The 16,594-nt window shown below is 32.8% G+C and overlaps 1 protein-coding gene across 1 annotated transcript; it reads right to left on the bottom strand.

Moving 5' to 3' along the window:
* Positions 1-1,894: 1,894 nt before the first annotated feature.
* Positions 1,895-16,334, bottom strand: LOC100373379 (NADPH-dependent quinone oxidoreductase VAT1-like). Its single transcript, XM_085501349.1, has 6 exons — positions 15,963-16,334; positions 15,386-15,593; positions 13,948-14,118; positions 12,725-12,814; positions 6,362-6,603; positions 1,895-3,529 (listed from the first exon to the last, which is right to left on the bottom strand). Exons 1-6 carry the CDS (start codon positions 16,251-16,253, stop codon positions 3,452-3,454), a joined length of 1,080 nt encoding a protein of 359 aa, XP_085357475.1. The 5' UTR covers positions 16,254-16,334; the 3' UTR covers positions 1,895-3,451.
* Between the last annotated feature and the right edge of the window lie 260 nt (positions 16,335-16,594).

A 16,594-nucleotide genomic window follows, 5' to 3' on the forward strand; every position in this document is an offset into this window, starting at 1 on the left:
GGTCATATTCATTCCATTTTCACTATTGGTTAGGGCGCCCCTAGTATTGTACTAGAGTATTCATGGTGACTGGTTTGCTTGTGGAGTTTTGTATCCGTTCATCCTCGCCAATCTCTTTGCTCTGTTGAGGACGGTAGTCGTCGCGCCGCGTCCTGTTCGATATGGGACTCATAGCGACGTATACAACGCATGTGAAATGCATTGTTTATTTACATGAAATTCGAACACGCGCTGCGCGACGACCACCGCGCTTTAAATGAAACACTATGGTATGCGCACCTGCCGTCTATCGTGGTGAGATTACATTCTTAAAAATTGAAGAACTGATAACATAGCCGTTTCTACCTCAAGATGAACTTTACATTGAAACGGGCTATACATTTAAAATTTAAGATGGGCCTTAGCAAGTAGCTTGAATATCCTGTGTTCAAGCTGAGAATACAAGATGACGTGCCTGTGAGTGTGATTATTACACTACAAGTATTTGACTTCAATAAAATATTGAAATTTTGTTGATTGGCCAGTGTCCTGGATTTTTTTTATTGTCTTTGTTATGTACCAATAAAATTTCTATAAATTTTACTCGTTTCAATAAACTATATAATATATTTAGGTAGGGTTAATAAACTAATTTAGGTGATAATGTCTCTAGTTTTCTCCCGGGAGGGTGCAATAAATATGGGGTTTTCATAATAGTGGCGCGAGATCTGCAACAATTGAGGGCGCTGTAATATACAAAATACGGTCATGAAATTTTATGTGGAACCATACGTAGCCTAGGTAAAAAAAAAGAACTCTCCAATTACATTCTGGAATATTTGTTTTCTACACTCAGCTGGACAGAATAGTTTTTGCTATCAGATTTCCTCTTCATCGTGACGATTTTTTTATTCGGCTGACAGATGCTCTCTTGATTTTCAACTACTAGTATGCAAATTTAGATTATTTGCGACGAGTTGCGCGCACTTTTAACAGAAGCATAAAAATGACGCGAGAACATGCAATAACTATCAACACAACTACTGGAGCTACCCTGAATATTCGTTTACACCGGCCTGCGCAGAAATCACCATTCGGCTAATCAGTCAGGTCATTGAAGAAAACTGGCCTAGATCGCCATTTTGAAGTCCTTAATTATAGGTCGCCCTCATAGCCCACTAATACAATTATGTTAGACTTTCGTTTTCAAAAACTTCTTGCAAAATAAGTTTTACAGATATTGTATTAATATTAAATGAAGATATTTCCGTTAAATAATACCGTACAGTAAGCTAATAGTTTCATATTTTTGTGTACATTTTATTGTAATATTCATTTTGAGCTTTATCCCGTGATAAATTCCTACCTGGCAATAGACGGTGTTTCTTGTGTACTCAACTACAGAAATAATGTCTAAAAACATTATGAAAAGCATAATTCATTCTCAAAACCTACATTTTTTAAATATTATTCAAGACAACGAATGTACCCAGTCAGCCCACAAAATGTCATCATATGAAGTTAACCAAAATGGCTATGGATTGGAATATTTTTATTCTGTGCTAAATTTGGATAACCAAACTAGTTTTTGAAATTTGAATCGACTTTCAATTTATAAAATGGGCATAAAAGTATGGCACAACTAATGTTGAAATCACAATGTCATTGTTTGCAAGGAAATAACTTCAAATACTTTGTCTTTGATACAAAATATCATGAATGTTCGGTGCTTTTAAATTCCTAAATTTTTACTAGTTAGGGTGGTGATCGTCACACAGCAGGTGTTCGAATTTCACGTAAACCAAACCATGTGTTGTGTACATTGCTATGTATCCTATATTCAACAGTATGCAGTTCCTGTGTGGTTTTATATTTCACAAGACAATGCATATCTATTCGTCAACAAAGGTACATCTTGAATTGACCAATACTTTTATTTACATAAATAAAAAGTAGAAATTATGTTAATCACTAAATATCAGGTTTGTAATAGATCATTCTTTAAATTAAATTTCAATAAGAATATCTCTATTTGAAATTTAAAGAGCTGGAAGATTTTACAAACATTTTCAGTTATTTTTATATGCTTAGTGACAATTTTTTAATACATGTTCTTTGCAATTCTTTTACACTATACAGTTTTCATGAACATTTCTTCTCTTCACCCATCAAATTGTTTTAACCCAATTCTTCCAGCCCTCATCCAATTTGCAAATAGGAAACCCTTTAAATGAATTTGGAATTGTCAGTGAAAACTGGAATAGAATTCTTAATTACGTACACAGTTGTGAATAAATATTACATTATATATAATTTTGAAAGATGCTTGATACATGAATTTTTATGTTCATGAGTTGTGTTCTTCAAATGGGGCATTGCACTTGCTTACATTTTGAGCGTATGTGTGTGTGTGCGAATTAACTGGTTAACAAGAACCGGATGTTCCAGTCAAAGATAAATAATGATGTTGTTCGTTGCTATTAAATATACATGTACATCACAAGTTGGTCATGACTGGCGAGCTAAATTTGTTATCAGACATTTATAAACAAATGACAATGTAATATACAGCACAGTAAAAACTTTCCTCTGTCATTTTCCCAAAGATTTGTTAATTTAAGAAAGTTAGATAAATTGAACACTTTGTAACCTAATTTTTACAATGTATTCGGTGTAATATAACATTTCTTTGTTACACCAATTGAGAGTGGTCGTAAATAAAGCCAAGGGGTTGTCACCTGCGTATTGAGAATTGAGTCCCAAGCGACGATAACAACTCGCGCTAAAAACGCAAAGGCTCATGGGTAGACCTTTGTTTTAAACACAGACACACTATGGCCATCTGACACATGTGCAGGTGACAACACCCCCATACAATTTACATTACCCAGTAGTTTACTTTAACTGATTCACAGCAAAATTCACATTTAGACAATTTTAAGTCCAAAGTGTTTTTTGTCCAAAAATTTACAGAACCACTCAAAATTATGAGCTGACATTTTGAATAAATTATCCATTAGAAATTAGTTAGATGTACTCTGGTGTACAATGTACTTTACTTTAGCTAGTGTATGTTGTTTTTATTAATGTACGCCTGGAAAAATAAATAATGAATATGATTTTTAACATTTCCACCATCAGTTTCCTCTTTTCATCACAAATTCACAAAATAGTCCAGTTTATATATAGTCTGCACTTTCTTTCAGAAAATTGGGACAAAAATAGCCAATTTTTTTGAGTAAAAACTGAAAATTGACTCAAATTTTGTCTGCTGGCTCCAAAATAAGGATTCATTTCCAGAAATATTGCAGAATATTAGAAAAAAAGTACAGAGAAATTTGGGTGATTCTGGTGGTGAAAAGGATAAATTACAAGAAATTTTATAAACAACAATATATAAAGCATGTCATTCGTATTAAACTAGCTTGCTACATTGTGTGTGAAATATCATTTCATGTGTAGCCTGCTTTGGCTACTCTCTCAGGTTGGGTACAAGAATAATCTTTCCTATATTCTGCCGTTCGTGCATTCTCTGCATAGCATCACCGATCTGTGACAATGAAAAAAATGCATAACAATTTGATTCATAGAATGCAATATAACTAAACAGTGTGGTTGGACAGTTTTTATAATGTGGCATAATAACGCAGTATGGACAGTTTGTGTCGTGTGATGGAGGTATTTTGTATATGAACAATTTTACAATGTGGGAAAATGAAGCCATATGGCTGCTTGTGTTATGTAGTTTGATATAAAGATAGTTTGTACAATGTGGGGAAATGAAGCCATATGGCTGCTTGTGTTATGTAGTTTGATATAAAGATAGTTTGTACAATGTGGGGAAATGAAGCCATATGGCTGCTTGTGTTATGTAGTTTGATATAAAGATAGTTTGTACTATGTGGGGAAATGAAGCCATATGGCTGCTTGTGTTATGTAGTTTGATATAAAGATAGTTTGTACTATGTGGGGAAATGAAGCCATATGGCTGCTTGTGTTATGTAGTTTGATATAAAGATAGTTTGTACAATGTGGGGAAATGAAGCCATATGGCTGCTTGTGTTATGTAGTTTGATATAAAGATAGTTTGTACAATGTGGGGAAATGAAGCCATATGGCTGCTTGTGTTATGTAGTTTGATATAAAGATAGTTTGTACAATGTGGGGAAATGAAGCCATATGGCTGCTTGTGTTATGTAGTTTGATATAAAGATAGTTTGTACAATGTGGGGAAATGAAGCCATATGGCTGCTTGTGTTATGTAGTTTGATATAAAGATAGTTTGTACAATGTGGGGAAATGAAGCCATATGGCTGCTTGTGTTATGTAGTTTGATATAAAGATAGTTTGTACAATGTGGGGAAATGAAGCCATATGGCTGCTTGTGTTATGTAGTTTGATATAAAGATAGTTTGTACAATGTGGGGAAATGAAGCCATATGGCTGCTTGTGTTATGTAGTTTGATATAAAGATAGTTTGTACTATGTGGGGAAATGAAGCCATATGGCTGCTTGTGTTATGTAGTTTGATATAAAGATAGTTTGTACAATGTGGGGAAATGAAGCCATATGGCTGCTTGTGTTATGTAGTTTGATATAAAGATAGTTTGTACAATGTGGGGAAATGAAGCCATATGGCTGCTTGTGTTATGTAGTTTGATATAAAGATAGTTTGTACAATGTGGGGAAATGAAGCCATATGGCTGCTTGTGTTATGTAGTTTGATATAAAGATAGTTTGTACAATGTGGGGAAATGAAGCCATATGGCTGCTTGTGTTATGTAGTTTGATATAAAGATAGTTTGTACAATGTGGGGAAATGAAGCCATATGGCTGCTTGTGTTATGTAGTTTGATATAAAGATAGTTTGTACAATGTGGGGAAATGAAGCCATATGGCTGCTTGTGTTATGTAGTTTGATATAAAGATAGTTTGTACAATGTGGGGAAATGAAGCCATATGGCTGCTTGTGTTATGTAGTTTGATATAAAGATAGTTTGTACAATGTGGGGAAATGAAGCCATATGGCTGCTTGTGTTATGTAGTTTGATATAAAGATAGTTTGTACAATGTGGGGAAATGAAGCCATATGGCTGCTTGTGTTATGTAGTTTGATATAAAGATAGTTTGTACAATGTGGGGAAATGAAGCCATATGGCTGCTTGTGTTATGTAGTTTGATATAAAGATAGTTTGTACAATGTGGGGAAATGAAGCCATATGGCTGCTTGTGTTATGTAGTTTGATATAAAGATAGTTTGTACAATGTGGGGAAATGAAGCCATATGGCTGCTTGTGTTATGTAGTTTGATATAAAGATAGTTTGTACAATGTGGGGAAATGAAGCCATATGGCTGCTTGTGTTATGTAGTTTGATATAAAGATAGTTTGTACTATGTGGGGAAATGAAGCCATATGGCTGCTTGTGTTATGTAGTTTGATATAAAGATAGTTTGTACAATGTGGGGAAATGAAGCCATATGGCTGCTTGTGTTATGTAGTTTGATATAAAGATAGTTTGTACTATGTGGGGAAATGAAGCCATATGGCTGCTTGTGTTATGTAGTTTGATATAAAGATAGTTTGTACAATGTGGGGAAATGAAGCCATATGGCTGCTTGTGTTATGTAGTTTGATATAAAGATAGTTTGTACAATGTGGGGAAATGAAGCCATATGGCTGCTTGTGTTATGTAGTTTGATATAAAGATAGTTTGTACAATGTGGGGAAATGAAGCCATATGGCTGCTTGTGTTATGTAGTTTGATATAAAGATAGTTTGTACTATGTGGGGAAATGAAGCCATATGGCTGCTTGTGTTATGTAGTTTGATATAAAGATAGTTTGTACTATGTGGGGAAATGAAGCCATATGGCTGCTTGTGTTATGTAGTTTGATATAAAGATAGTTTGTACTATGTGGGGAAATGAAGCCATATGGCTGCTTGTGTTATGTAGTTTGATATAAAGATAGTTTGTACAATGTGGGGAAATGAAGCCATATGGCTGCTTGTGTTATGTAGTTTGATATAAAGATAGTTTGTACAATGTGGGGAAATGAAGCCATATGGCTGCTTGTGTTATGTAGTTTGATATAAAGATAGTTTGTACAATGTGGGGAAATGAAGCCATATGGCTGCTTGTGTTATGTAGTTTGATATATAGATAGTTTGTATTATGTGGCTTAATGAAGTCTTATGCAGTTTGTATTATATTGTAGCATATAATAAAGATATTGTAATGAAGTCATATGGTCAGTTCGTGCAATGTGGGATATTTAGGCTGTGTATGGACAGTTTATGCCACAGTGTGATTGAACAGTTTATTTCAGATTTAACTTTATGTTTATTACAAATAGTACAATTATAATTGTAAATGAACCCACCTTCTCAAATGGAAACACTGAATCAATTTTTGGTTTGATTTTTCCCGCTCTAAACATCTCTAAAAGAGCTGTAATTCCTTCTTTGATCAGATCTTTTTCCTCCTGTAACATTCCAAGATGAAATCCACAGACGGATTTGTTGGCTTTTATCAAGGTCATACCATGGAATGATGGCATTTGGAACCAATTTTTTGCCAAGTTCCAAATTTTGCGATGTTCACCGATAACAAAGTTTGCCCCACCTGAAAGAAAGCTACTTATTGATGAGTTGGCAATAATAACTTGAACAAAATTAGAAACACATCATTAAAAATTGGAGTATAGGTATAACCAATGTGTCATTTTTATCTAGTAAAAAAGTTTTATTTCTGGACCGAAATTTCAAGGTGCACTTTTATTTACAATTAATTATCTGTATCTTAATGTCACATCATAAAATAAACCTGCATGACTTTTCAATAAATTCTTAAGAGATTTTTTTCAAGACATAGATGATATGAAATATAAATTACAAAAATGTACATGTACATCCATGTCTTCCAAATAAACACATAAAGGAAATGTATTCAAAAGGCGGCAGTCGTCGTGCCGCGTCCTGTTCGATATGGGACTCATAACGACGTTTACAATGCTTGTAAAATACATTGTTTATTTACATGAAATTTGAACACGCTCTGCGCGACGACCACCACCCTTTAAGCTTTGCCTGTATAAGAAATTCAGATTTGTGAGGCGAGTTATATTTTAAGACAGATTTTGCTGCAAAGAAGATCTTTAGCAAGGTTGACCATTATTTGCGATTCATGTGTAGAAATTATGTACCGAATATTATATAAGCTAAGTAACTTGACTCATAGAATGTAAAATACTTTATTTTGGCTGGATTTACTTTTACTTTTTCACTGATTTGTGATAAGTTGAATGTAAATTAAGGGAAATAGGGCATATTCACTGTATTTTATTTTCACTGAATCATCCGTTAGGCGAAAATAAGTTCCAAGCGAAAATAAAGTATTTTGCAGTAATACGCCGAAATAATTTTAGCATGGTAGCTCATACTATATTGTTTTTTCTAAATTTGCAGCTAGTTAAGTCACTTTGAAACAACCAAGGATGCTTTTCATTAAACTGTATTTTTATGACCTATAGTGTTTATCTATTGGATTCGTTCTCCACTATGAGCATGTTGCATAATATGCATGACGACAGTGGCACTAGACGTACAAGCTAACTTCTATACACCATCTTTCATTTCATGCATAAAAATGTTTGCGATATTGCACTAAATGTTGGCAGTAAATACCGTAATATGGCATCTAAAAGGCTAAGTGTCTAAAATCTGTATATTTCCGTTCCCATGGGACAAAAAAAACATGTAATATATAAAAAAAACTTGATATGTTACACATTAACAGAAAAGTCTGCATTACACAATTAAGAGATTAAAAACGATGACAACTCATTATTGCGTGATAACGGGGCAAGGACGGGGATCAATATGTGCAATAATGTTTAAGACACAGTCACGCTCATTTTTTGGACAAACATCTCTGCCCGAGCCCTGTTGTCATGCAATAATGAGCATTGAGGAGTCTTTTTTTTGTTTCAATTATACCGGTAATACCCTGAAATTTTGATAAATTTTACACGCAGTGGTATCTTGAGAGAAACGAAAGCAGACAGCATGCAAAAACACAGGGATAGGTATTTTTTTAGATGAAAATAACTGATTTTTTACCATGGAAAAATCATGGAGGGTTTATTGTTTAAAATTTTCATACATGTTTGAGGAAACATTGGTCATGGCTGAGTCATGCACTCTAGTTTGAACGTTCGTACATTGACCTCGATTACTGACATTTTATTGTCTGATGTCAAAGCCGCACACGATACTGACAGAGTGATGGCAACACAACATTTCAATAATGAGGAACGAGTGATCCACCTATCAGTGTTAAGTTATTACGCGTACTGAGGTATACGTGCAGTACGGTATGTAATTATTAAATCAATCATTAAAATACATGTACTGACCATAGTCAGTCAACTCTGTCATTGCAGAAGTGGATATGCTACTATACTATCAACAAAATATATTAAATATATCTTAAAATACTGTAAAATACTTTATTTTAGCTGGAATTAATTTTTGCTGAAAAGAGTTTTTTGGTATTTTCACTGATTTTAAAATTAATTCCAAGCGAAAATAAAGTATTTTACAGTAAGCTACATTGTAGATAAAACATTATATCTGTATTCCTGTATTTTAATTTTGTAATAAATATTTTTAATTTATTTAAGTATTTTCAATTTATTTAAACGTAAAAACTTTTTCACACCTTTGATGTAAAGTTCACATGGCATATTGGATGTCTTGCCGATGGTCACCCAGATATAGAGTCAAAGTACTCCAACAACACACTAGACGTTAGTAACTATATTTCAAATTCTCAAATTCTGAAAATGACTACTAATTTTGGAGCGAACAGACAAAACTTGAGTCAATTTTCATTTTTTAATCAAAAAAGTTTAGCTAATATTATCCCAATCCCCTGAGAGGAAATGCAGATTATAAATATAAATATTTTGTTAATTTGTGATGAAAATAGGGAACAGGTGGTGAAAAGTTAAGACTATCAATACAAATGGTGATGACTAATACACATTACATTTCCATTCCATTGTATAACTCTAATGTTGCTTGGTTTTAATGATTGTTTGAAATATGTGCAAGTATTTAAAAAAAATGATTTGTGTGGAGTAGAAGGCATTAAGGGAAATAATATTTTATTCATTTCCTGTTTTTAAGTTGTTGGTATTCCTGACATGTACCGGTAACGACAAAAATAGGCCAGTCAAATTATGGTACCGGTAATGTTGTCTAAGCCCAAAATAAACTGCAACAGAAGCTATTTCCACTGTTTTGTAATAGTAAAACACAAGTTAGTACCCGGTACCGTATATGTATATTAGGCTATGTTTTTCTTAATGAAATTTATGAAATTCAACCAAAAAATATACCCCACGTCCCAACAATCTTGCTTTTTAGGTACACTATGATGTCTTGTATTTTGTTAATTGATATTCCAGTGTATTTTTAACCTGCTAAAAATATCATTTGAAATTAATGTAAATTTTAATTCTGAACTAAAATAAAGATTACTAATATACATCTATAACTGTAACCTTAATTTTGCAGTATTGCACTGGGTATTTTCATCCTGCCATATTAGGAAACGCTAATACATGTACCAAAAATGGAACGATTATGTGCGCAAGCATCCTCTAATAATAAAAAACAAACATGGCTGCCCCCAGGGTTTTTACTAAAATCACACGAAGAAGTTCACTAAATCTAAACGTTTTAGATATCGGCATTTCCATGATGTATTCCTGGGAGAAAAAGATGTATAATAATAAGGTTATTACGAAAATACTGCAAAGTACCAGTATGCACTCAGACAGTGCATGTCAGTTGATACTCCCACTGTACTGTCTTCGTGCATACTTTGCAGTATCCTCATAATAACCTCATAGTAGTACATTTTGTGATATACTGTCATGCTGGTTTTGAAAGTTGTTATTTATACTTAATCATCAACTCCTATTCACACTACTCTAAATTATTATTTATAGCACAAAAGAAAGGTATTTTCATGTTTATTGATAATTCAATATATTTTCCCATTGATGGCCACTATTCAGTAATTTGTAGAAGAGGCCATTTCTTTAAACTGTATGAAATGCTTTTTGAAAGTCAATAAATACAGTTTATCATTCAACTTGTATTTGGTGACAATAGTTTTCCAAATAAAAAAATTGGTCTGCAGTATGATGATCTTAATGAAAACCTGCCAGGCTATTATGTAAAACATTATTGGTTCCAATAAAGTGACTAAGTCTATTATTTATACTAAAAAAACTTTTCCAACATAACTAGAAACTATTATTCCTCTGATCTGATCTGACACCTTTTATAAAAATGTGAGAAATGATAAATATACATGTGTCTGGGTAAGTTCAAAATTAGAATAGTTTTTTAGTGGATTTTTAGAAAATCATAAATTTACTTAATCATTTCTGAGCAGAATCCATCATAATCTGATGCTTTTTTATTCTTAATTTGTTTAATTGCAATTTTGCTATTTTTCTCATTTAATGGATTCCAGATCATTGATTTTTGAGACTAAACTACTGTGGAAATCATTATCTTCATCTTTATTTATTTAGTTCAACTTTAGTTTGCATTGGTTTATGTTGCGTATTACTGTAAAATCTGTATTATAAGCGGCGGCTTCTATTAAAATGGTACAAAGCAACAGAAATGCGGCTTCTATTAAATTTTTGGCTCTCAATTGTTCAAAAAGAATGAATGCGGCTTCTATTAGGGATGCGGCTTCTAATACAGATTTTACAGTACTAGTTTTAGAAACTTTTAATTCATTAACGATTTTCCAGAAGTGCATGCATTGGATCAGTTGTTTTCAAAATTTAAAATATATTTACAATCATATTTTCTGCTTTATATTTCTTTTTCTCAAATGGATATTCACTAATTAATTAGACTTATATAACAAGTGACCATCATTTTGGTTTGTTCAAATAAACCTGTCTATAAAAGACAAAATGACGGGAAATGATTACATGCATCTTTTACACTAATCTCTACACTGGCATTTTCAATTTAATCAAATCAAAAAAGCTTTCTTCATCTTCAAATATCAGTTGAAAAATTTTCCCCTTAATTTGAGAAATTATTGTTTTCACAACTGATAAATGGGAGTCTAATGTTTATATTAGACAATATTTATTGACACAACTATTTGCATATTCATGAGCGTCTTTATGTTGCTACGTCATCAGTTTTTTCAAGCTGTACACGTGCTTGATAAATAGCCATTTGGTAGTCACTTTTTGTTTGACTGTAGCTAGTGTAGCATTGTGATAGTAGTTGCTGGTAGATCTCATTGACACATTCGCTGATAGCACCTAAAGTAATAATTGCAGATAAATATATTGGCCAGGAAAATATATTTGTTTCTGGTCGCTGCATTTGTAAATATTATGAAAATAAAAAACAAAAAATGGCCGTCATGACACCATTTTATTGAAGATTGCAGGACCAGAATAAATATTTTTGTTAAACAACATCTGATAAGAAATATTCCTCATCAATCAATTTTCCACAGTTTGTAGTTTTTTGTAGTTGGTGCTGTCATCATTGTTCCTTTGTCAAACAGAGTAAACATTTGAGTTTTCTGATACTGTTCAACTGTAGATTTTGTTATCATTAGTTTGACGATTCAAAACAACATGACTGAGTTTATAAGTTAATAATTACATAATATTCCTCTTTATGAGTAAACTGCCGGGTCAACGCACTTCAGTGACATAAGCAAATATATACACAGTACAAGAAAACACTTGCACACAAACACACAATTCATTTCTATAGACATTTTAGGTATTGGTTTCCCAGGAAACGTATTGTTCCTAAACGATTTTAAAATCTTGAAAAACACTTGCTCAAAGTCAATACAGAACCATGTCAATATGGAGAAAGCAATTCACCCCTGCATAGTGCAGACTGTTAGGACAACAGACAACATGCAAAGGCATGTCAATATTAGTTGTTAATTATTTAATACAGTGTGCTATTGAGTATTATGTAAATAACCCCTCCTGTTATTCTTATTTCATATTTAATTGGAAGATGCTGACACACCCTTGGTGTTTATAATTGAAGAAACGAGTTCCTTTTGTGCACCCCCCCCCCCACCCCTAACTATATTGCCCACATCCAGTTTGTATTTGGTTACACCTATGCCCCCTCCGGATAACTGTAAGTGTCCTTAGGAAGGACATATATGGTACAATTTAATTGTGAAGCACTTTAGGGTAGGGTTAGGATTAGGATTAGGGGTGGAGGATACAAAAGATCTCTTTTCAATAACTTATTCAGTACAAAATAAAAAAAAATTCAATAAGATTTAGGATGTATACAGAGAATTTCATGGAAGCATGAATTTTTTTTATAAAAATTTATGAAATATTTTACCTTTGAAGACTCTCACAATTCATTAAATCCAAAAAATGCTAAATAAATAATGCTCATTACCCATGAGCCTTTGCAGGTTTCCTTCAGTCATACCGTTGGTTGATTTATTGCCAAGAATCAGTTAACAGGTCAGGCTGTTTCCACCATCATTTGAAATATTTATGCCTTTATGAAATTCACTGTAGAATTCAGTTAATTCCAAAACTTTTTTTCTCTACAGGATGAATTGAACAAATAATATTGCACACAATGCATGAACCTTAACTTCAGTTACCATGGTGACAAAAAATGAGCAGTATACTTACCAAAAACAATTATTTTACCCATTGGCTTTAACAATTCGTATCCCTTCTTTGTGTCTTTGCCTCCCAATGGATCCAACACGATATCCACACCTACAATTGTACATTGGATATAAAAATAAAGAAATAATAAATGCATGGTCATATTCTAGGAATCTGATTTGGTTACTATGGTTACTGTGATGTTATCTTGAAATCAATTGCTCAAGAGAAAAGTTATATATACATGTAGCTACCGGCATTGTATAGATCTTAAGAATTTGTCAAATCTGTCATGTTTCCTAAAAGACAATACCTATCGTACATTATCATCTGCTGGCACTGTAAACCATTATTTGTTATTAATATCAATTTTTGCAATATTACAAATAACATGGTTACGGTACATTATGTCAGGGAACAGTGGACGCTAAGATGGGGGAAAATCCAACAATATTTGTGGGGTGAAAACGAGTATTGTTGCAGTCTTGCTCTCAAAAAATGGCAAAATTTTACGAAAGCCACTGCAACTAACTGCTTCTCTGGTAAATGTTTACTACTACGAAATTGGGAGAGTTCTCAAATTAACTAAAATTAAATTTATTTATTTATTTATTGCTCAACTGCTGGCCTGGAACTGAGTCTAAATACTCAAGAGATGTTCCATACAATGTATCAATATCATTATGCAAATAACTAAACTAAAATGTCATAGCCTCAAATCATTACACCAGTAAATATTTTCCTTTATGCAGTATGTCTTGGTACTCGGCATATGAATCAACCTCCATGCTTACTTTACAACTATTCATTTTCACTGGCATTTAATTACATTATTTATTAATGCTTTGAGCGATTTCACAGGGTTTTAAGTTCATAAACTTGGCAGGAAAACAACAAGCTTTATTGTTATTTTACAAGTTCATGTGAATTTAATGTAGCGTATTTACGTATTGGCGAAAATAGCGAAATTAAAATCCAGCGAATAATTAATGTGTTATTTGTAACCATCAAATAACCATGATTAAACAGATTTGTCACATGGCTGTCGCAAATTGCAAAAGTTTCAGCCAATCAAATTGCTGTACTGAATATTGGTATGCATGAATTCATTTGAGGTCAATTTGTCACAGTCAAAGATAACCGCATAAATTCTAGAATGCTCATTGGGCAATTCAGCACAGCCGAAATACAAAATACTAATTTTTTGATATTTTCTGAAAATTATGACTTAGCAAGATGCTGACCTTTTGGGGCTATTCTGAGTACTTCTTGTTTGTAGTCTTTTGTTCTATAGTCTATCGGATGTGTGATTCCATTTGCTTTGATGGCATCATGTTTATGCTCTGACGAAGTACCGAATGTAGTTACATTTGGAACTGTCTGGCATATCTGTGCAGCGGCAAAACCTACACCACCTTAGAGTAAAGAAATACAATATATTTATTAACCAAGGATACATTGTCATATATTATTATTATTATACTGACACTCGTAAATTATTGAACAATATTTTATCATCAAGTTTTTTATTTAAAAATAAGTGTGAGAAAGAAATTATTCCCAGAAATGTGTGAAGACAGTGTGTGATTTGATTCATGTACGATTCGCATATGATTTGTGTATTATTCCTGTACAATTGATTTACCATTCATACTCCTATTAAAATAACTATAATTTATGCAAACGTTTATATATAGCAATTTGGGACAATGTACCGGTAACAATATATTTTTAGGAATTCTCTGTTTTGAAATCCACATGTTGGGCTCAAACCCCACCAAAACTAGTTTAAAACATGATAAATGTGTAAAAAATATATCAAAGTCTCAAACTATCCCCATGATATTTTTATTTATATTTATTGCCCTGTAGCTCTGGTTGTATAACCTTGATTTTCTTAGAAAATTTTACCATGATTCCTATTTTGACGCACAAATATTGTTACATTACCTCAGCATGTGCATGACTTTTAATTGAAGTTCAAAAATGTCAATTGTATAATATGTAATGTATGTGAACTGTACATGAATCAAACCTACGTCCTCTTCACATTCAAAACCAAAATAAAAAAATTGCTGCAAAATTTGCCAGTGTCTATAACGACAACATTCCGTATCGGAAATAAACAAGAAAAATTTATCCTGCACATTATGTGCAAGGTTAGACAATAGCCTTTATGCATGACCTCTAAAAAGGTGAACATCCTGGTATTTTCGGGGTGCAATTTTACTATCAATAAGAATATCTCAATTATTGTTCCCAAAAATGCAGGCAGTTCTGTTGGAATTGCAATCTGATTAAAATAAGATCCCATTTCCAGTTTTATTTTTCAGCTTTCATTTTTTTAAATATTTATTTTTATATTTTACTTTATTTTATTTGATTTTATTATTTATTTGCTGGCATTTTTTTTACAAGTTTTGTTAATCTCGAAATCTCACAAGGTATGTGGGATAGTTAAAGTAATACAAACTAAAATGTATGTAATACATGTAGTAATATAAAAAATAATGAAATAATACAAATTTATAGTAAAAATAAAATAAAATATATAAAATTTAATTAAATTCATGCTGTACAATACATCATATTTCAATTAAATTGTTGCAAGTTTAGAAATAATACACCTTGAACTTTCCAGGATGCATAACCTTTCATGGTCGTGCATAAGACACATTTTACCTGCTGCCATGTGAATAAGCACACTTCTATTGGGTCGTAAATTGGCTAAATCAAAAAGCATAAAATAAGCTGTCAGATAATTGACAGGTATTGCAGCGGCTTCTTCGAAACTCATCTCATCAGGAAATTCAAAACACTGATCAACTGGTAATGTAACATATTCAGACCACAATCCAGATTTGCTCATGCAAATAACACGTGCACCAACCTAGAAAAATAAATTAATGTAGTAAGGGGTGTGGCAGTAGATTTAGGAGAGAGGGGAAACCCTTTAAAAAAAAAAAAGTGTTACAGGGAAATTAATATTTCTGAACACACGCTTAATGAAGAAAACCAACAACAAAATTTACAACAAAATCATCCTAAAATAAAAAATAAAATAAAAAAATTGCTCTGTATTTCTAATGATTAACTGTATAATGTAAAAGTGTGTATATATTTTCCAATTGAATAATTATTTGAAAAATGGTCATATACAATTGGGACTTCTGACAATTCATTCTAGCGGTTTTTTTTTTGGTTTTTTTTGTTGGTTTTTTTGTTTTTTTTTGAGAAAAAAATAATGCTAGTGTCTTACCTTTGGACCCGTAACACCAAGGCCCAGCTTCACAACTACCCCCGAGCATTCATAGCCGAGCACTGCTGGCAATGTTGGACGAGGAAAATAAAGTCCCTGTCGCGCTGAAATTTCCGCGAAATTCAGTCCACATGCTTTAACTTCAACTAGTATTTCGCCCTCTTCTGGCACTGGCACCGACTTTTGCCATGTCTGGAGTTTATCATAACCTCCAAACCCTACCAGGACAATTGTTTTGGAAAGTTTGTCCAAATTCTCTTGTGCCGCTTCGGATGCGCGTTTCTCATCCATTCTTTAGTCAGGTGACTAAATTAAACTTTGAACTCAGTCATAGTTCATCGACCTTGCAGTACGCTATCAGACCAGACAACTCCACAAACACAAGAATATCGTTGGAAATTGGTATCTAAATGGGTACTTCGAAAATTTTCTGCGGTTTGAATTTAAATAAAATTCGTACAATAAACATAAACTAAGGTAAAAAACACGTTTTTTTTGTTTTTGTTTTTTTAACAAGCTAAATTAGGATATTACATCATGCAGCAGCCGAAATGGCTTCGGTAGGCGTCAGAATGGAACAGAGCATTATGCAAATATAAAATAACGTCACCTGATTGGTCAACTGGATGCAG

Source organism: Saccoglossus kowalevskii, chromosome 7, assembly GCF_978046115.1.
Source record: "Saccoglossus kowalevskii chromosome 7, keSacKowa6.1, whole genome shotgun sequence".
In the NCBI taxonomy this organism is placed as follows: domain Eukaryota; kingdom Metazoa; phylum Hemichordata; class Enteropneusta; family Harrimaniidae; genus Saccoglossus; species Saccoglossus kowalevskii.